Below are 22,650 nucleotides of genomic sequence, written 5' to 3'. Positions count from 1 at the left end.
TAATAATTAAAAAATACAATCTATACCTATTGGCACAATTTTTAACAACTTTCTTAATCTAAATATGGATACAAAACTATTAGACCATTTAAAAAATGGATGGTATAATTAAATATATTAAGGTAATATTATGTAGTTAAAGAAATAATGTTTTGATATTAAAAAACTAAAAATAAAATAGACACAATACAAAAATTGAAGTTTATGACGTAAAAATAAATTAAAGCAAAATAGTAAATAAGAAAAAAAATATAATCTTATCAAACTATATGAATGAGGATCTGTCTCTTTCATCTTAAATTTATTAATTATTAATTACAATAATTATTTTTTTAAAATGTTTTCAAAGTGAGAACTTTATATTGCTCTCTCTGCCCACAATGATTCATTACTATCTATGAAAACATAATTTCAATGCAAAATTCATTTGAACCGGACAATTCTTATTTGTTGTCAATGTTTTTTAAAAGAATACAACAATAATCTTTTTGTGTATTTTCTTAAATTATTTACTCATTCTTTTATCTTTTGTATATTATGTAATAAGGAGGAATGAACCAAAATTAAAGAATTGAAATTTGAGAAAGAAACTGAATACTATATACTGCCATGAAATCATTGAAATTGAAATCATTGAAAAATGTGGGATAAAGATCACATGACCAAGAAAAATAAAATAAGAACAACAGCAATCAAAAAGTTATTAAGATAAATAAGAAAACTAATACTAAAATATAAATCAAACGTGAAAGAACATTAACTAAATATTAAATCAAACTTGAAAACAACATTAACTAAATATTAAAACACGAAGGTATCATGAATATATAACTTAGTAATCCACATAAAAATATTAAAATAATCTAAAAAAAATAAAAGTTGAAGATAATACGAGTACATAATTTTGTTACTCTACCTCTTAATCGATTAAATATGTTTCTGGATTCTCAAATTTTCTTTTGACATGGTTCAGTTTTCACTCATGAAGATAAGAAAAATCTTCATTAATATTTTGGAAATGAGTTTTAGGTCATAAAAGAAAAAGACATAATCTTTCATTTTATAGATTATTTGTTATGGCACCTATACGTGGATAGATGCATCTCTTCATTAAACAGTTGTACTTTTCATCGGATTAACTTCTCTCAACACACCTTTTCACTCGAACAGTTACAACTCTTTTGGATTAAACTCCTTGTTTCATCAAATGGTCACAACTTTTTTTGGACTTGTTATCTCAACAGACACTTTAACTCGAATAGTCGTGTCTCTCGTAGAAAATTGAAGGACAAAATAGGTATGTATTTAAAAGTTGGGGGCAAAATGGGAGGTAAATATTCTCCTCCATAGTCCCATTTAAATATAGTATAGATGAACAATTTGTTATCTTTTTTCGAGGCTATCTTGGGGCTCAAGATCAATCGAGGTAAGAGGTCGATTTTGAGTATTAATTGTGAGTCCTCTAAGATTCTTTATTGGGCTACTTAGTATGTTGCGAAGTGGGTATGTTCCTGACTTCTTATTTGGGTCTTCCACTAGGGCAGAATTCTAAGACTCTTGCTTTCTGGGCCTCGGTGTTGGAGAAGATTCAGAAGTGTTTGTCTAGGCTTTAAGTGGGATTCGACGTATTACTTCTCTCTTTTCAAAGCCCTGTACTGTGTGTAATTTTTTGGAAAAAATAATGAGAGATTTTTTTTTGGGAGTGGGTGGATAAGAGGGGTGAAGTTCACTTAATTAGTTGGGGGATTGTTTCCAAGTTGTTAGAGGCAGGAGGTCTTGGTATCGGGAACTTGAGACACAAAACCGATGCGCTTTTGGCTAAATGGTTGTGGCGGTTCTTCCAAGAACCTAGGACTTTGTGACGGAGGATTATCGTAAGTATGGGCTACACCCTTTTAACTGGGTATCAGATGGAGGGCTTAAGATTTGTGCTAGTAACAGTACTTGGAAGGCTATTTCCTCAGGTTTTCCTTTCTTTTCCCAATTCTTGTCTTATGTGTTGGGGATTGTCATGACACTTATTTTTGGGAGGACCTTTGGGTGGGAGAAAAACTTATTCGTTCTTTATTTCCTCATCTTTTTCTCTTATTGGATAGGAGGTTGCATTAGGTGGCTTTGGTGCTAGGTTTTGGGGGGATGAGCTATTTCCTTAGGCTTCAATCGGTCTTTGACTCACAGAGAGTATCGATAAGCGGTTGAGTTGCTCCATTTGCTATTTTATGCTCATCTCTTTCGTGATAGGAAGGATTTTCGTGCTTGGTCCCGCAGTCCGTCTAAGGGCTTCTCTTGTAGCTCCTTTTTTAAACTTTTGTGCTCTCTCAATTCTCCATCCACTGCCCTAGTGTTTGCCTCACTTTGGAAAGTGAAAATTCTGAAGAAGATTAAGTTTTTCGTGTGGCAGGTCTTACTTGGAAAAGTCAATACCCTGGACGACTTCAGAGGCGTTCTTCTTCCTGTTTGGGGCCGCAATGTGTGTTCTTTGCAAGCAGGATTCATAGGATATTGATAATACCTTATGGCATCGTCAGTTTTCTCAGATTATTTGGAGTCGGTTCTTTGAGATCTTCGAGATTTTTTGGGTTTGACAGGGAGGCTACAGTGGATGAAGTGCTTTTGTTTCCTCCTTTCCGTAAGAAAGGGAGTTTTTTTTTTTTTTTGGTGGTAGGCTTGTTTCTTTGCAATTTTGTGGGAGATTTTTTTGGAGAGAAACAACAGAATATTCACGGGGTGGAAAGAGATAAGAAGTTTGTTTGGGATCTCATTAGATTTAATGTCTATTTATGGGGCTATGTCTCTAAGCTAGATTCTATTCTTTTGGATTGGAAATCCTTTCTTTGGGTAGGGGTTCTCCTTCAGGGCTTTTGCTTTTGTATGCCCGTGTATTATTTTCTAATTTCATTTGTCTCAGTGAAAAGTTCGGTTTCTTATACAAACAAACACATGATTGCATTACCCTATGTGCCAGTAGATATTTAAGGGCTCTTTCATCTGTCCCCACGACGAATTATCTCCCTAGAACATAAGTCACCATTTTGGATGGCTAATCAAATTGTAATCAAATGTCTAGTAATTTAACAAATCCTATCGTCTATAACTCATTATCAACAACCACCACATGGTGAAAGAATTGCGTTTAGAATGTCACAAAACAAAACACAAAAAAGAACATTGGTAAACTATGATTGGCCAAAACTATCATGCTCCGGCTAGATGAAGTGATAAACACCAGTTGATCACAAATGTAGAGTAGTAAACAAAACAACGATTTGATGGAGAAAAAAAAAGCATATAGTCATGATTACGAACAAACCTTGAAGCAGTCGATCCAATGGAGAGAGAAGTTGGGGGAGGGAGGACTATAGTAATTTGGTCTAAGGTTCAACGGCGACAATTGAGATTAAAATAACTAAATTCATGTTGACCTAATTCTTTTAGGTTAGAGTTAGATATCTTTTAAGATTAAAATATCATATGTACATGTACTTTTGAACTTATTCTAGTTTAGTCCTTGTTTGAGATGTTTAGATTTAGTTAATAAACTTATAAAATTAGTCTCCACAGTTAGTTCGTGGTTTTTTGACTTTGTTTTTCATTTCATCCAAGAGGCTTCATACCAATAGAGATAAATGTCCTCACTTATATACCATTGATCAATCCCTTTCCTAACCAATGTGGGACTTTGTTTGCTGTGACACCTCTACAAATAATAATATGGAAGTATTACAAGTTTTTTTTCCACAAGGACTAGTTTTCTTTTTAAATAAATTTACAAACCGCTTGAATGAGCAATCGAATTTAGGATAAAAATAGTTGAAATTGTTAGGAACATAGTTTAAAAACACGAGGGAAAAAAATTTAAAATGTCAACCTCGTACTACTATTTAGTTTTAAAAATATGAATTACACCTACCACATGCACCACGCGCATTTTCGCTCGTTTAATGTAAACTGGTTCAACTCTTATTCCATACTGCTTTGATTTGTTTAGAATCTTAGACTAGTAGTTTCATAAGTCTATGAAGCACTATAATCTTAAATAATGCAAACTTCAACTTTCGTTTAACGGGTGAGAGAGCCTATGTCTATGATCTTGTTTTAGTTCTTATTTCTCAGTAACTTCCCATTTTACCTTGACGAACTCCGTTTGATTCTAACATTTTCATAATTAAATTCAAACTAATGTGATTTAAACGAATGGCCAACAAGTAAATCAACTGGATGGATTAGATCAATCAAGATAAGTAAGAGGAGCGTAAAATATCGTGTTTACTGATAGATGTAATTTAAAAATATATGAAACTAAGATGTTCATAGGAGGGTTGAAAGGGTAATTTAGCTCCTCATGGATAAAAACAAAATCATAAGAGAAAATAACAGAAGAATTCATTTTCATTAAACTTAGAAAATGATTACAAAAATTAGAACAAATCGAATTGCATTAAAAGAAACGATGAACAATTAAAGGAGTAATAAGGAACTAAACAAAGCTCCCAGGGTAGAAACGAAAACTAAAGTTTATAAAAACTTAGAAAGAAAGAACAAAAACTGGAAGTGTGTTGAGATATCACTTGGAAGCTTGTATTTATAAGATTGGAGGTTACAACTTGTTGAGAAATTCATAGGAAGTTGTTAACCAACTTTTTTGGAGAGATATTTGGAATGTTAGACAAAATCTTGGACCAGCTGCTCGACCAAAATAAGTTGAAATACACGTTTTATCGATTGCGGCAGAAAATTTGTCTAGTGCATCTTGAGTGCACTAGGAAACAAAATGTAGCTAGCATATTTTTACTGATAAACTGGAACTTTAGGAGGACAGTGCGGCAACACATTTTGATCAACAATCCTGATTTTCCCTACAAAACTAACATAATTGCATCATTTAACCTGCATCCACCTAAGTCTAAGTGTCTGAGTCTTTAAACATAGAAATATGTGCATTTTCACTAATTTATATGCATGAACATACGTTTGCAATCTCAATAGACCTCAAATAAGCATAACAACCTACACTTTTTAGTCTTTAACTCAAGGCTTATCATTTGCACTCCTTGCAACCTCGACAATTCTCCCCTCAAATAAAGTATCACTTGTATCTTGCTTAAATAGTCATTCATATTTCTACAATCCTCCCCTCGGAAAAATTACCACTAAGTCTCCCCTCAAGTAGTCATTCATTCGTCTAACTCATATCCAGGCAACCTTCTTTTATTCAGAGCACACTGTTTGTCCGCTTCTAATAGAGTTCAACCATGGATCACAACATGACTATATCTTCTGCGGCCCACTGGGCTTCTTTGTTCGGCACCCAAGGATTCTCAACTAAGGATCATATTGTGGGAATCTGGTGTCGACCACTATCGCACCCTTATCCAATTCTGTAATGGCTCACCAGTCACTCTTGTTAGACATTAGAAGATTTTTCACACACAGCTACGTTTTTTTTTTTCTTTTTTACCATGCCTTTGATACCATTTGTTTTTTTTAATTACAAAAATTAGATGGGACATTCCACTTTGATACCACTTGTTAAGAACAAGTGTACCCTCGAATCTGCAAATATCTCCACAATTGTATGATATTGTCCATTTTGGACATAACCCTCACGACTTTACTTTTAGTTTCACAAAAAAAAAAAAAAAAACCTCATACTAATGGAGATAATTATCTTCATATATATACCCATGATCTTCCCCTTATTTAGTCAATGTGGGACTTTGGTCACATTTCAAACAATCCTCCCCAATAACAAAGTATCATTGAGTCTCCCTTCAAATAGTCATCCATCTGTCCAACTCTTATCCAAATCAACTCCTCTTTTCCCAAGAGCACACTACCTGTCCGATAGAGCTCAACCACGGTTATACCATGACTACCATCTTCCAAGACATACCCCCTTCTTTGTTCGGCACCCGAGGACTCTACCAACACGATTAAATCTATGACATGATTCTGATATCACTTATTAAGGACGATAGTACCCTCGTACCTCCAAGCAATTCCATAATGGTATGATATTGTTCGCTTTGGACATAACCCTCACGACTTTACTTTTGGTCTTACCCAAAAGGCTTCATACAAATGGAGATAAGTGTTCTCACTTATATACCATGGATCACTCATTCCCTAGCCAATAGGAGACTTTGTTTGCACTCCCTTACAAACCCAACAAAACTCCCCTAAAAAAAGGTACCATCGAGCCTCCCCTCGAATAGTCATCCATCCGCCCACTCTCGAACCAAAACGAGAGCCTTGCTCTTATCCAAAGCTTCGACACACCCGGATATAGAACAACCACGGATGACAGCATGACTACGCCTTCTAAGGCTCACCACTTCTTTGTTCGGCACCCAAGGATTTCACCAACATATCTAGGTTTAGACCATGGCTCAGATACCACTTGCTAAAGATAATGATACCAAAAGTATCTATATAGTGGCATGATATTGTTCGATTTAGGCATAACCCTTAGACTTTGCTTTTGGTTTTACCCAAAAAGCCTCGTACCGATGGAGATAATTGTCCTCATCTATATACCATGGATGACTCTCTTCCCTAACCAATATGGGATTTTGTTTGCACTCTTTACAAACCCAATAATCCTCCACTCGAACAAAGTACCACCGAGTCTTCCTTCAAATAGTCATTCATCTATCAATTCTCGGACCAGAACGAGAGCTTGCTCTTACCCAAAGCTCCAGGCACACTCAGACAGAGCACAACCACGGGTTACACCATAACTACATCTTTCTGAGGGTTTTGACGATTTTGTTCATATAAGGGCTTGGGTTCAGCGTGGATCATACTAACGAGATTGTATTTCTTTATCTTTTTTGTTCTTTAGTGTTCTTGGACAGATTTACATCGTATTTGAGTTGCTCCTTAAATTCCTCCAATAATTTGAGTTGAAGTATTCTTGAATCGTAGATCTTGGCTCTCTGATTTAGTTTTTCGTTTCTGTTTCTATTTGTATGCCTATTGTATGTGTGTGTATTGATCTCTATTGATAATAATATAGACTCGCGGAGTATGATATTTTGTAAGTTGATGTAGGTCGTTTTTTACTGAACCACTATAAACCCTTGTGTCAATTCTCTCTATTTCGTTCTTATTAATTGCTAGAAATTATTTGGTATCTTCTGTGCATAATCACCTCATGTATGTAAATTTTGATTTAAGCTTTAAAGTAGTTGTTTAAAGAGAAAAAATGATTCTATAATATATATATATAAAAATTCATAACAAGATTCATTATTGGATGAGTTTATTTCCTTTTACCACAAGGCTACCTCGATTATTGATATCTTTTTCCCCTTACATTTATCTTCTCATTATTTCTCCGATCTTTCTCAAATTCTTTTTCTTTCTACTGCTTGTATGCATTGTACAATTATTTCGGTAATTAGTTGTAAAAATGCAATGTTTTGAAACTTAAGCTACTAAATAAAAACTAAATTCAAAATTAAAGGAAAAAAGTGTAACATTTTGAGACTTGGAGATTAAATTGAAACTACACTAAAAACTTATGGACTAAAAAAAGATTTTTCCCAAAAATATATTATTAGTTGAATTAAAATTACTTCAAGTTTCAATTTAACGGATAGGATATGTTATCACAAAATTGAAATATCTCAAACTAGTGACAACTTACCTATAGAAAATACACCCATTAAAAATTTATTTATATGCTAAAAATTTCCCATTTTATTTGAAACAATATTAATTTAAAATTTCTACATCATCAATCTTATAATCTCTATTCATACGAACAGTAAAAAAAAATTGTTTAAAAACAGAGAAAATTGACCATTTTTTTAACATTTAAAAATTAGGATGAAGTTAAAAAATAACTTATATATTTGTGCTAATTACATATTTAGCCTTACTATAATTTTAAGGGTTGCTGACATAAATAACCATATTTTCTTTTTTTTTCAAAAAATAGTAATTTTTTCTTTTTACTGAAAATAGTTATCACCCCATCAAACAAACAAAACAAAACTCTTTACATAGTTTAAAATGTGGGACGACATGTCAACATGTCGAGGGCATTTCGAGAGGTCCGACATGTCGGTATAGGGGGAATTTTGTTCTTTTCCCTATAGACCACAAATTCGAAAATTTTAATATTTTAAGATAACGAGCAGCAGGCAACAATTATGATTTCAAAATCCAGGTTCAATAACTACTCTAAAGAATACTTAACTGTGCAGAGGTGAAAACCAATCTCACGTCTCTATTTCCTTGCTTCACGAATTTGGAATAACCATTTGATATGATTTAGGGTGTGTTGGAGTGAAGGTAGAATTTGTAATTTTGAAAAAATAGATCTGAGTATAATCACTACTAGAAAAATGGTCTTCCATGACACTTAGTGAACAGTAAAAAAGTTTGGAGGAAAAAAAAATGTCATAAATCATGGGGGCGCGTTTTTTGCGGGAAAAAAACGCAACTTTTCATATTTTGTTAGTTTTATAACAGCTAAAAACTGTCACGAAATCGTGGAGGTGTGATTTTAGTGGGAAAAAACAGTGATCTACGAAAATTTTCATGTTTTGTGACATTTTATAATTGTCAACAAAAATAAAAAAATTTCAAGTATTTCATGACAGTTACCTAGACCATTTTGAGAATCTATGACATGCAAAAAGTGTCACAAATGATTTTGAGCACGTTTTATTTCAGTCGGAAAAACTACAGTTTTATGGATGATGTTATGGATGAGAAAATCCTAATTTTCTACAATTCAGATTCCCTTTATTTAAGGAATTCAAATGGAAAATATCTTGATGGCCTTATGATTCAGAAGATATACTGATTGCCTCAAGATTCTCCCCAGATTCAGATAACTAGATTTCCTAAATGTATCAGGATTCGAATTCCACAATCAGTAGAGGGATCATGATTCAACTCCTATAAATAAGGAAGTAAGCCAAACCCTAAAGGGATGCTCACAAAACTCTACACTTTATGCTCAACTACTCTGATTCTGACTTAAACATCAGAGCCTGTGTGGCGAGAGCCACACCGGTCTTTAGTGCTATTCTGTTTTGCAGATCTTGTGATCCCTTTTATTCTTGAAGATTGGTGCCAACTTGGCGGAATCCCAGGAGGCCAAATTTATGCATCAACAATTGGTGCCGTCTGTGGGGATGACTAGAGATTGCAGATTTGTCAACATGAGTTCAGGAAGAAGTCCACAACATTCTGATGAGGAGTGCCGCCACATGAGGAAAGTTGATAGGAGCACACCTACGCCCGAGGCAGTCGAAGGAGAGATTGACTGACCAGTTCTCGGAGATACCGACCGACCAGTCCACGGACCAACGGATACCGACCGACCAGATGATGGACAGGAGAATACTAGTCGACCAATTCTCAGACAGAAAGGCAAATTGGTCGAAGGTCCGAATAACAGGGTGACAAGATGGCCGCCTTAGAAGAGAATGTAGAGGGAATGCACCGAAGTATATCACTACTTCTGCAGAAACTTGAGCAACATGAGGCGGAACAACCAGCGCTTGTTGGCAATCCACGGAAGGGTAAAGCTCCAATGATTGAAGGAGTTGAGGAGACAACCAGCCATGCACAGAGCAAGTTGAAGATAGGAGGAAACGACAAACCTCGAATCGATACCCTCTGAGAACCCTCAAGTGGGGGTATGGGTAAGTAAATCAATAGCTGATCAAGGAACTCGAACAGGGACAGACCTAGAAGCAGGCCGATAAGCTAAAAGCCAATCAGTGAAACCAGGGAAAAGAATCCCAAGGTGCTGAAGAAGGAATGCGTACATGCCCAAGAAGGTTAAAACAGAAAACAGGCAGGCCTAACAAATCAATGAAACCCACGGATAGAAAACCATATGGCAAAAGCTAAAATAGGTTAAAAACCCAAGGGTGTTGATTCAACTTGGGGTAAAAAACAAGCAGAAGCCAAATATGTTAGAAACCTAAAGAAAGTCAAGTGGGTTAGAAACCCGAGAGTAAACCTTGAGGTATAAAACATGGGCAAAAGTCAAATAGGTTAAAAACCCTAAGGAAGTACCACTGACCCTGTTAAAAGTTAGATCCCAAGCCAAAATCTGACGGTTAAAACTAACCGTACAGCAGTGCCTAAGAGACTTGATTGCAGTCAACTACAGTAAAAAGAGAACAGGGGCTATGACAGCCAGCCCATAAAACGACAACCGACTACAACGAAAGGGTATTGACTGGACTTAGGGTATAAAACCATCAGCAAAAGCCAAGTAGGTTAGAAACCCAAGAGTAAACTAAGAGACTTGACTACAGCCAACTACGATAAAAGGGTATGGAGGCTATAACAGTCAGCCCATAAAAAGCAACAATGGACAACGACAAGTGCTCTAAGTATTAAGAGACTTGATGAAAACCAACAGCGACAAAATACTCTCAAAGTAGAAGTCGGACAATCTTCAACTTTGAGAGTGGGGGCTATTGTTATGGATGAGAAAATCATAATTTTCTACCATTCAGATTCCCTTTATTTAAAGAATTCAAATGGAAGATATCTTGATGGCCTTATGATTCAGAAGATATACTGATTGCCTCAAGATTCTCCCCAGATTCAGATAACCAGATTTCCTAGATGTATCAGGATTCGAATTCCACAAAGGGATCAGGATTCAACTCCTATAAATAGAGAAGTAAGCCAAACCCTAAAGGGATGCTCACAACACTCTACACTTTATGCTCAACTACTCCGATTCTGACTTAAACATCGGAGCCTGTGTGGCGAGAGCCACACCGATCTTTAGTGCTATTTTGTTTTGCAGATCTTGTTGATCCCTTTTATTCTTGAAGATTGGTGCGAACTTGGCGGAATCCCAGGAGGCCAAATTTATGCATCAACAGATGATATTAATTATTTTCGGGATACGACCTTATCAAGTATAGATTTATGATTAATAATTTCCCCAAATACTTCATGAAATAAGTAGAAAATGGTATTTGGTACTGTGGTCTACTTACCCTACCTAATTGTGCCCTTCATCTTCAGTTCTAAGTTTGAGCCCAATAGATTTCAATTATTTTTTCAACTCTCTGTAATTATATTTTTACAAAAAAAATTACTTTTTACAATAAAAAATTAATTTAATTATATTTCCTATTTAAAATAAATAATATTTATTTATTTAGTACCCAAATTTCCTTGCATAAATTTAATTCATCATGAAAATTAAAATATGATGATAAAAATAAAATAATATAAGCTAATTCTAGTTTCACCAAGCATCGAATGCTTAAGAATTAATTTGGGTTTAAATTGGAACTAGTTAGGTTATGAACCTTTAAATTTTTTTGTAACATAATATTTTGAATTTTAGATAGAAATTTTTAATTAATTTTAGTTTTGAAAATTAGTTTTTTTTCATTTGATTCTTGCCCAAATTTTTAACAATATTAATAGGAACTTTTTGAAAGAAAATAGAAACAAGTCATAATTTTTCTCAATAAAATGAAAAATAAAACCTTAGTAGATCTATCTTTTTATCAAAAAAAAAAAATTTAATATATAAATCATAACATATTTAGTTACTTGTGTGAATTGAACTCAACACTAGGGGTGAAAGGAACTGAACCGACCCAAAAAACCGATCTGAATCGAACAGGTTCGGATCGGTTTGGTTTAAATAAAATGACAATCGAACCGAAGTTAATCGGTTCGGTTTGGTTTTAACCGACGTTAAGGTTCCATTTATAAGTTATAACCCACGCCTCCCTTCTCCCTCACGACTTCATAACCCAACGCCGCCTCCTCCCACAACTCACAACCCAGACACGTGCTTCCCTCCTTTCTCTCTTTGAACGGACCTCGATGGTAACCCTTTCTACCGGCGATGACCCTATCCATCGGCTGGACACACGGCTTTAGATCGCCCTCTTTCTATGAGTGACCCACTGGTGGCGACCCTCTCTACCGGAGATCATAGTCAAGAATGGAGGCAGCGGCGACCCTCTCTACCCAAGGTCGTTGTCGAGGATGGAGGCGGCGTCGAGCTTGTGTTGGAGGTCTTTGGGAGCTTTTCAGTTGGTGGATTTGAGATGGGAGATGGAATCATAGGCTGCTGCCGCTGATTTGGGGGTTTTTGAGCAACACCCAGATGAATCTCTCTTTCTCCGTTTATTTTGAAAAAAAAAAAAAAAGAAAAAAAAAGGTGAAAAAAAAACAAAGTGGGGTTCTGGTTTTTTGTTTTGATTTTCAGACCGACGAAGAAAAAGAATAAAATTTCTTAAGGAAGAAAGAGGTTTTTTGGTAATGTCTTAGGGAAGAAGAAGAGGTTTTTGGTAATGTCTTGGGGAAGAAGAAGAGGTTTTTGGTACGATGAAAACTACAGGTTTCATGAAAAAGAGATTTTGGGCTTGATCTACCGCCACCTATTTTTGGTTTCATTAAAAATAGTAGAAAAAACCCTAGGCAGACTTGAACGAAAAGACGAAGGACAAAAAAACCGAATTCAAATCGGGTCGAGTCGAGCTTGACCCGAAAACAATCGGTTTGGGTCTGGTCTGAACAGAACAAATTCAGTTCGGGTCGATTTTCGAGAAAAACCGACCTGACCCAACCCGATTACACCCCTACTCAACACTAGTGAGACTTATGGACACGCTAAACACCAACAAAATAAGTTGATTTTATGAAATGTTCAAGTATATATATTAATATAGTAATCATTTTTTCATTCTAGGTAAATAAAATTAAAATAAATTAAATCAAACAACGCTCTTTTGCGAATTTCTTTCTTCGTCTTATGTTTTCGATGTTCTTTTCAAAAACCTAAAGTTCATCATCTTCCTCGCACGCTTTTATTCTCGACGTTGGGCGAACATCTTTTTTCCTGACTAAAGAATAATAGTCGAGACTTTACCGACTATTGACTAAAATAATCAGGAAAGGAATACATTCTCAATGCTTTTATTCTCGACGCCGGGTGAAGTTACTCTTATTGACGCTTTTGCCTAATACTCGGGTAAAATTTTGTTTTATATATTACGACTCCCGACGGTTTTTGAAATAGTGGGGAGAGGTTTGTATTCCCGACTATTTTATTATATAGTCGAACAAAATTTATTCTTAATTTTTTTTAAATTACCACTCCCGACTATTTTTAGAAAAAGTTGCATAAGTGGACTTTACACCAATATTTTAATAAATTTTTGGGCGCTATTGTCTTTATTTTTTTCAAATATTACAATTCCCGACTATTTTCGAAATAGTCGTGAGATATTAATATTGCCGACCATTCTAAAATAGCATCGGTAATACTCTTTTTTATTTTTTAAAATATTACAACTCCCGACTCTTGAGAAAGAGTCGAGAAAAGTTGACTTTCCCAGTTATTTTAATAATTTTTGGGCAATATTGTATTATTATTTTTTTAAATATTACGACTCCCGACTATTTAGAAAAATAGTCGGAAAAAGTGAATTTGACCGACGGTTGTATATAAGAGTATGGAGATATGTTATTTATAAAAATATACTTTTGTTTTCAAATTAAAAAGTTTTTAAATTTTTGTTTTTAAAATAATTATAATTACAAAACTAAAGATTTGGTACCATTCTTTTGAATTTTAAATAATCAATCGGGAGAATGGATTTTAAAATCCCTAATACCCTTTTTCTTCTCCCCCAATTGAACTCTCGTCCTCATCTCCTTCTCTTTCGAAGCTGCCAACATTGTCGCTCTGCCGTCCACCGCCGTCGTTCTGCCGCCCACTGTACAAGCCATCGTCGTGTTCACAAAGTTGCTCCTCTTCATTCACTTTTGTCGGTTCTCCAAATCTTGATGTTGTCGCTGTTGAATTCACGCCGTTGTATCTGCCGTCAAACTCCTCTTCGTTCTCTTCTGATTCGTTTCTCTATTTTTCTACTTCTACTACTAATTATCACCTTCGTTGCTCTTCTATTTCCTTGTTCTAGGTTTGTTTCTTTGATTGGAGTTTCCAAATGTCCAGTTGGTGTTCTGATTTTTCTACTTCATGGCTTTTCTGCTTTATGTTTTATGATTTTTAAACGGTGGAAGGTTTCTCTCAGTGTGGGTGATTGATCGGGTTGTTTGTGGGTTGGAGTGTTCTACTCTCTTAAGCGGTGGTATTTTGGGTTGGAGTAGTTTTCTTATCCATCATTCATAAAATAAATTATAACTCTGTAATCTCCATGTTTCAATCTAACATGAGATTCCTATATTTTTAATGTGCGTTTTTTATCTCTATTTTATGAATAAATTTAAAAATATCTAAATTTAAAAAAATATATATATAACATTAACGATAGACAATAGAATTAGAAACACATTGTTGGGGGGTGATAAATAAGTTTACTAATAAAATATATTTTTGAGAGATTTCTCAACAAAAAAGAGAGAGTGTGTAATAAGTGATTTCTTTTAAGATCAATATGCATTCTGTATATTATCGATATTTTACCAGAGTCAACAAATAGGGCACCATCAAAGTAAGAGATTATGACAAAAAGAAGAAAAACTAGTATAGTTTGAATATCTTTAGCCAAGGTAGATGAATGAAATGATTTGTTTGAAGAAAGGATTAGGTTGCATGGGGGCTTAGTTTTGTGGGTGTAGCTAGTTGTAGTTTGATGATGAATCTTTCCTTTTTGTTAATGCTATATAGGTGTTAGAGGTCCTTTCCTCTCTTGAAAAACAGATCAATTATTTTACGACTTGATTTCTAAGAGGTAATTTATATTATTTCTAAGAGGTAATGACTATTTTTTTTAACTAATTTCTTTCAATATTTTCTAGTTGTTACCATTTATGTATCATGTTTTTGCAATATAGTTTATGTGGAGTGATGCTTTAAATTATTGTTGGAACTTTGTGGTCCTAATAAATTCCAATTGAAATTGTTGTTGGAACTTTGTGGCCCATATAAAATTTAATTCTTTTTAGTATTGTTTTAAATATGATGATAGATTCTAAGATTAAGAATCTTAGGACATTTCATAATAAGTTAAGATTCACGTCATTTCTCCAAGTTAAATACTATATTTATATCTAAACATTGATTTTAGGGACCAATAATGTCATTTAGCACCTCAATAGATTGCAAGTTTGTTTGTTTCTAGGAAACTTCTCCTTTCAATGAGCTCATGGTTGTTTATTTCTTGGGGTGCTACTCCCTACAATGTCCTTCATGGGATGATCTCCTGCTCTTGCAATTTCTAGACAAGTTTAATCCTACTGTCCATAGTTGATGTACTTCGAATAAACCTTAAAATTAGTATCGACCATTAGTTTCTATTTTTCCTTAATATCACCAATAAATTGTTTATTTCATCAATAAATAGGTTGCCTAATATCATGACAATGGTTAAATCATGGATGAAAAAAAAAATACATTGTCTGAATATTATGACTTAGGAGTCGAGTCATTCATCGAATTTGGGTTTCGTCATGCGAATGGTTCTAATTTTATTCGTCGTCCTTGCTTGAAATGTGGAAATCGTATGCTAAGGATGCTGCAATCATTAGAAATCACTTGTACGAATATGGTATTAATCAAAGCTATAGGGTACGGTTTTGGCATGGTGAAGAATATGCACCTAGGACGGATGATGATAGGTTGAATGATGAGTTCAATATGAAGGGATGTGAATCCCGGAGCGGAAGCGGATCATTGTTCATGAATTTTTTAGAAACAAAATCAAACAAGTGCAAAAATGAAAACACGGGGAGAAAATGTTATTACCTTTGAAAAACTCTTCTTCAAGTTAATTTCCACCCAAACACCACCAAAAGAGTCTTCCGTGCTATCCTCTTGGGTCTCGAGATCCCGCTTGTGGGAGCATTCAATTTTGGAACTAAGTTGCAAGGGAGATTGAGAGAGCACACTTCTTGATAAGCAGAACAATTTTGCTTAAGAAAAACTCAACGAGGTGATGTTGGGATAACTACCCACATCACCACTCTCGTACGTATTGGGGGAGAGGTAGTTTTCTTTTTGGCTTTTTCTTTTTTTATTTAATTTAATTAATATTAATCAAATTAATATTAATATTAATAATAATTAATTAATCATATTAATTAATAAATATTAATTAATTATTAATCTAATTAATAATTAATTAATATATATATATAAATCAAATAAATAATTAACACTTAATTATTTATTACAAAAATATAATCATATTCAATAGCATTTCTCTCGTATAACCTATAGTCATAATGTACATCTTATGCACATTATTTTTAACCTATAGTTTTAATATGAATCCTATTCATATTAATTTTTATTTGAATCTTATTCAAATAATGTCTCTCATAATATATAGTTTCAATTAGAATTAACTATATATTATAATGTATCAATATACATATAATCCATTGAGCAATTTGAACATTTCAATTTTTTCCAAAGAAATGATCCTCATTTTACCCGTTATGAGCTAGCAAGGGGACCTAATGGACCTACAGATCAGAAACTCCAACGATGCGAGGTTAATCGGTCAAACTTATTGACCGAGTTAATCGACATTTGTTAACTACGGGTCATTCCACTAAATACCCACAGTTGCACTCTTCTCACTGCAGAATGTTTTCGTGTCCATGGATATACGACCATTAATGACAAGTCAATCTTTCACGAGTGCTCGTAATTCAAGCTGGATCAAATTACCGTTTTACCCCTGAGTTACATCCTACTCTTTAAATACCACTACTCCTCTAATGAACAACCTGGTTATAGTCCGACCAGTAACCGGAAGTCCCTCTCGGGCCAGTGAGAGGGTGGGGCCCCTTGTTCAAGTCCCGGAGTCTGCATTTAAGAGAACACTCATCTACTCCCTAAATTCGGGGAGGAGTGAATTCCATCTTGTGAAGTTATGTTCCCAGCTTCCCACTCGGTCTCGTCCTAAAATGGTAGGAATATTGAGTCGGCGACTCGGGCCACTCTCACCTATAGAGATCCAAGGAAGAGTCCTTACAGGCAGAAGTCCATAACTCACTCAGGATTGAGAATGGGTTGTCTGGTCATCCTGTGAAACAGCAATCTGTTAGTCAACGGCGTTACATCTAAAGATTGGCTATTTCGCGGTTCGGTCTTATACAAACTCATTGTATAGGATACCTCCACTTGCATGTCTCCACACGAACAACTTGGATCGAGTCGTCTGTAACATTTACAAAGTGGGTCGTATCCATAGTGTTGTCAGAATAAGGTACCCAGCCTTATCCATATACTCTAGACCCTTTAGATTATTCACGAGACATTATCCACTCGTATATCAGGGGTATATTAAACATATACCTAGTATATCAGGGGTATATCAAATATATACCTAGTATATCAGGGGTATATCAAATATATACCGAGTATATCAAATATATACCCAATATATATACTGTCCCGGTTATATGATAATAACCTTGAATGTTTAGTTTATTGAATTTTGGACAATGCAATACTATGAATTCAACAACAAATTTATTGAATATACATTTGTTTTTACATAAATACAAACTACGAGTTTAGGGCAACACACCCAACACAATCAAAATGACGAAGATGATAATGATTTGTTTGATGTGACTGACATGGTTCAGACTATTTATGATGGAATTTCACATGTACCGAAATTGTTTGAAAATATGTTTGATAATACTAAGAAACCATTATACCCTGGATGTAAAAAGTTCACGAAGTTGTCAGCTCTAGTCAAATTATACAACTTAAAAGTACGATGGGCGGAGCAATTCGAATTTTTCATAATTACTATCTGTAATCAGTGACCTCCTACCAAAAATGAATGAAATGTCGAAATCCATGTACAATGCCAAAAAAAAAAACATTGTGTTCTCTAAGTTTGAATTACGAGAAAATTGATGTATGTCCTAATGATTGTCATGAACCGATGTCCTTATTGTAGTTTGCCTAGATGGAAATTAAGTAAGAATACAACAAAGGAGAAAGGAGTTCCCGCTAAGCAGATATGGTACTTTCCAATAATTCCAAAGATTCATTAGACTATTTAGGAGCTCCGATCATGCTAAGAATTTGACATGGCATAATACAAGTAGGAAAATAGATGGGATTTCGCGGCATCCAACTGACTCTCCCTCTTGGAAGTTAATAGATCACCTTTGGCCAGATTTTAGTTTGGAATCAAGAAATTTACGGGTTTATCAACGGATGGTGTAAACCCATATGGGGATAGGAACAAACAAATATAGTTGTTGGCCAATGATAACTACAATATATAACCTTTCACCATACTTGTGCATGAAAAGGAAGTCCTTGATGTTGACCATGTTGGTTTCAGGACCGAAACAATCGGGGTACGATATAAATATATATCTAGCTCCGTTGATTGATGACTTGAAACTTTTATGGGAAGACGAAGTTCATGTTATGATGCGTACAAACAAGAATTGTTTATTCTAAAGTCTGTCTTGTTGACTTTCCAGCATATAGAAATTTGTGTAGATGCATTGTGAAGGGTTATAAAGCTTGTCCGATATGTGGCACTAACACTTCTTCAATGCGGTTGGTGCATGGGGAAAAAAGTGTACATAGAACATAGAAGATTTTTGCCAAGATATCATCCATATAGAAAAAAAAATACATTTAATGGTAAGCAAGAGCGTGCAAATGCTCTGCAACCTTTGTTATGAGAGGCTATTTTCAGAATACTTACTGACATGAACTTTCCAAGGGGTAAAAAAGACAGCAATAAGTTGAGTTGCCAAAATGCCAATAGGTATTGGAAGAGCAAATTTGCATTCTTCCAGCTCCCATATTGGAAGAAGTTGCATGTCACATTATCTGGAGTTAATACGTATGGAGAAGAATGTGTGTAGAACATTATTGGACATCCCAAGAAAAGGTAAAGACGGAATAAATGTATACTTGACTTAGTTTAGTTGAAGATTCGCACTAAACTAGCACCAGTAACGAGAGGGTGAAGAACTTATATACCTCCTACTTGTCACACATTATCAAGAGAGGAGAAACATCGTTTATGTAAAACTTTGTACGATGTAAAAGTTCTTGAAGGGCACTCGTCGAACATTCGAAGTCTTGTATCTTTAGAAGACTTGAAACTCAATCAGTTGAAATCTCATGATTGTCATGTTTTGATGCAACAACTACTTCCAATCGCGCTACGCTCAGTTCTACCTGAGCATGTGCGATATACTATTATTAGGTTGTATTTATTCTTCAATCGAATATGTTTTAAAACTGTGAATGTTGCGAAAATTGATAAATTACAAGATGATGTAATGGTTACATTATATCTATTGGAGAAGTATTTCCCACCTTCATTTTTTGATGTAATGGTGCATCTTACTATTCACCTAGTGAAAAAAGTTAAACTTTGCGGGCCTGTCTATTTAAGGTGGATGTATCCATTTGAACGATATATGAAAGTATTGGAGGGCTATGTGCATAATAGAAATCAGCCTGAAGGAAGTATTGTACAATATGTAGTGGAGGAAGCTATCGAATTTTGTACTGAGTTTCTATCTGGACTAGATGGAGTTGGACTTGGCTCTCTAAACAATGTAGAAGAAAGTCTTCGTGATAGGCCTTTGTCAGCTGGATCATATATTAAAATCAAGTGTTCAGCATCTAAAAGAAGCTCATATTTATATACTAGAGAATATTTAGGAAGTTGAACCATATATAAGGTAATAAGATTTCAATCTCATAAATATATTTCAATTAAATATTTTTTTAATGACCAACATTTATTGCAGACAACATGTGAAATACTTGAAAGAGCAAAATCCAAGTAGGTCAAATAATATAAAGTGGCTTCTGAGTGAACACACCCAATCCTTTGGCAACTGGATACATGATAAGGTAAATAATGTCCATAGTTCACAAATCTCATACACTTGATAGGTATGTAGTATAATTAGAAGTGTCTTTTTTTTTTAATCGGTGATGAGTGAAATTCTAGATGATAAAAACATTTTGAAAACTTTACGATTGATGGCTCATCGGCCTAACCCAAATAAGGATGTATGATGGGTATAGGATGAATGAATGTTCTTATAGCACAAAACAAAGTGACAATATTAGAAATGTCCAAAATAGTGGGGTAAGTTTAGTTGCCACGACAATGCAAGTGTCGAGTGCAAAAGATAAGAATCCTATAGTTTGAGACATGTCCTTCTATGGGGTCATTCAAGAGATATGGGAGATTAGCTACAATACATTTACAATTCTATTATTTAAATGTGATTGGGTTGAAAACCATAATGAGGTCCGAACAGACGAACTTGGATTTACACTAGTTGATTTGAATCGTATTGGACACACGTCAAATTCATTCATATTGGCATCACAAGTTAAACAAGTTTTCTATATAGAAGATCCAAGTGATGTATAATTGTCAATCGTTGTTACACCACCACTAAAAGACTTCCGTTACACGTATTCCGAGGATGATCTTGATGATTCTTCGCTACACTATACTTCAATCTCAAAGGAGATACTTTCAGTTCAAGTTGATGAAAATGACCCACTATATACAAGAGAAGATTGTGAAGACACATGGGGTTGATAGTTAATTATGTACTTAGTATGTATATACAATATTTTATATATTTTTTTTCTTGCTCTGTTAATCAAATCCTAATACGTGTGAACTATTGTCTTATTATTTTCTGTAGGCAATTGGTTCAAGCAGATATACTCGAAGCTCTTATTTTAATTTATTTTGTTAGCATGCATCACTTTGTTGACATTGGACTATATTGAATTCACATATTCAGTTTACATTTGCTGTTTATTAATGTAATATTAGTAAGATTACTGAATTTCATATTTATTGTATTATTATCGATTCTTTTCACATTGTAGTCTTTTGCTAGTGCATTTTTCCATATCTCTAAAGAGAATTTCTACCAGCAAAAAGAGGAAGAAGCATGGACCTACTGAGCTACACGAGATTACTCAAATTAGTAGTAAAGGCCACGAGAGGGTGATTAAGTATAATGTGAAAGGGCAACCAAAAGGATGTATTGCGACGAAACTGAAGAGTTTTATTGGAATAAATGTACGACACCATATTCCGATCATATACAAAAATTGGAAATCAGTTCCATCGAAGACAAATGAGAAAATCTATGACTTGATCCAAGTATCATTGTATTTACACATTGGTTGTACTTGGTTAATATAGGAACATTAATGTTAAACTGTTCTTACTGGCCATATAGGGTGGATTTGTAGTTGATCGGGAAACGAAAAAAAAATCTTATTCAAGTTGTTGGGATAGCTTTCAGAAACTTTAAGTACAGACTCACGAAGGAGTTCATTAAGCCATTTATAAACGATCGGGAGAAAATGAAGCCTCCTCTAGAAGACTATTTACATATTTTGCAAGAACATTGGGAAGTGTTTGTGAAATCCAGATGGAATGAAGACTTTGAGGTGTGAATAAGTATTTATATAATTTGCATTTTATTTACGTATGGTCTATCACAAATAATTTCTTGCGTCAATATATTGACATTTTATGCAGAAACAAAGTGAGACTGACAAAGAAAAGCGTAAAAAGCACGTGTATAACCATGGCATGACGCGGAAGGGTTATGTAAACATTGCTAAGAAAATGATACGTTATATATTTATTCTAACTTTTAACGCTACAAGAATTTACGATTTTCGCAATGGCAAATTTCGTCGCTAAAAGGTCTAAATTCGTCCACGAAAACTTCTGGCGACGAAATTTAGTCGTCGCCATTTCTCCGCCGCGAGAAGATGTCGTTGTCGAAGCCAGCTTCGACGACGAAGGTCAATGTCGTCGCCAAAGCCGACATTCGGCAACGAAATCCACGTTCGTCGCCAATGCTTCGCCAAAGCAGGTTTTGGCGACGAAATCTAGATTTCATCGCTAAATTCATGTTTCGGCAACAAACATAGTCGTCGTCGAAGCTCTTTTTTTTCAATATTTATATTATTTTCTTCAATGATTTAACAACATGAATGCCATGAATTTCAAATTTCATATAAAAATTTATAATATTAAACAAACATTGGTTTTAGAAGAGTACAAAAAGTCAATACAAAGTAAAGTTTAGGGAAAAATATACTTTTGGTCCTTGAGGTTTAGAGTAGGTGTCTATTTCATCCCTGAAGTTTTAAAATGAACACTTTTGGTCCCTAAAGTTTGAATTTTGTGTCTATGTAGTCCCTCAAGTTTCAAAATAGACACTTTTAGTCCTTTAAGTTTGAGAAATAGTTCTAAATGATTCCTAAGTTTGACTAATATTAGATGATGTGGCACTTTAATTGCTGACTAGGTAAAATATATTATTTTAATAATATATTTATGAATGGTTGGACTTTTATTTTTTCTTTTTCTTATTTTATTCAAATTATCTCACTTTCTTCTTCCTCCCCTCCTTCGATAAAAATCACCACTGGCCCACCAACTGTCCAACGACCTTTACCGGCCACGAAGATAGGACGAAGAAGAATGGAAGGTGGATCTGGCCGGAAACCGCAACAACCCAAAACAAAAAGAATAAGAAATGGTGATGCAGTGTTCGTTAGAGGATGCCCCGAATTCGACCGCCACTGGATTTTAGTACTTGGAGATATCTACGAGAAACCGATTCTCCCGGTTGATCAACTCCCCACGATAGAGTATGACACTG

At 34.6% G+C, this 22,650-nt stretch overlaps 1 protein-coding gene across 1 annotated transcript; it reads left to right on the top strand.

The window, feature by feature from the left end:
• Nucleotides 1-9,427: 9,427 nt before the first annotated feature.
• On the top strand, nucleotides 9,428-19,656 carry LOC148209206 (uncharacterized). The gene is made up of 2 exons (XM_088117449.1): nucleotides 9,428-9,597; nucleotides 18,945-19,656. The coding sequence occupies exons 1-2, from the start codon at nucleotides 9,428-9,430 to the stop codon at nucleotides 19,654-19,656; spliced, it is 882 nt and encodes a 293-aa protein (XP_087973575.1).
• Nucleotides 19,657-22,650: the final 2,994 nt, after the last annotated feature.

This window comes from Momordica charantia, assembly GCF_013281855.1.
Source record: "Momordica charantia cultivar OHB3-1 chromosome 9 unlocalized genomic scaffold, Mcharantia_2.0 BLBB01000009.1, whole genome shotgun sequence".
NCBI classification, from domain to species: Eukaryota; Viridiplantae; Streptophyta; class Magnoliopsida; order Cucurbitales; family Cucurbitaceae; genus Momordica; species Momordica charantia.
This window is presented reverse-complemented; position numbering and strand designations above follow the sequence as displayed.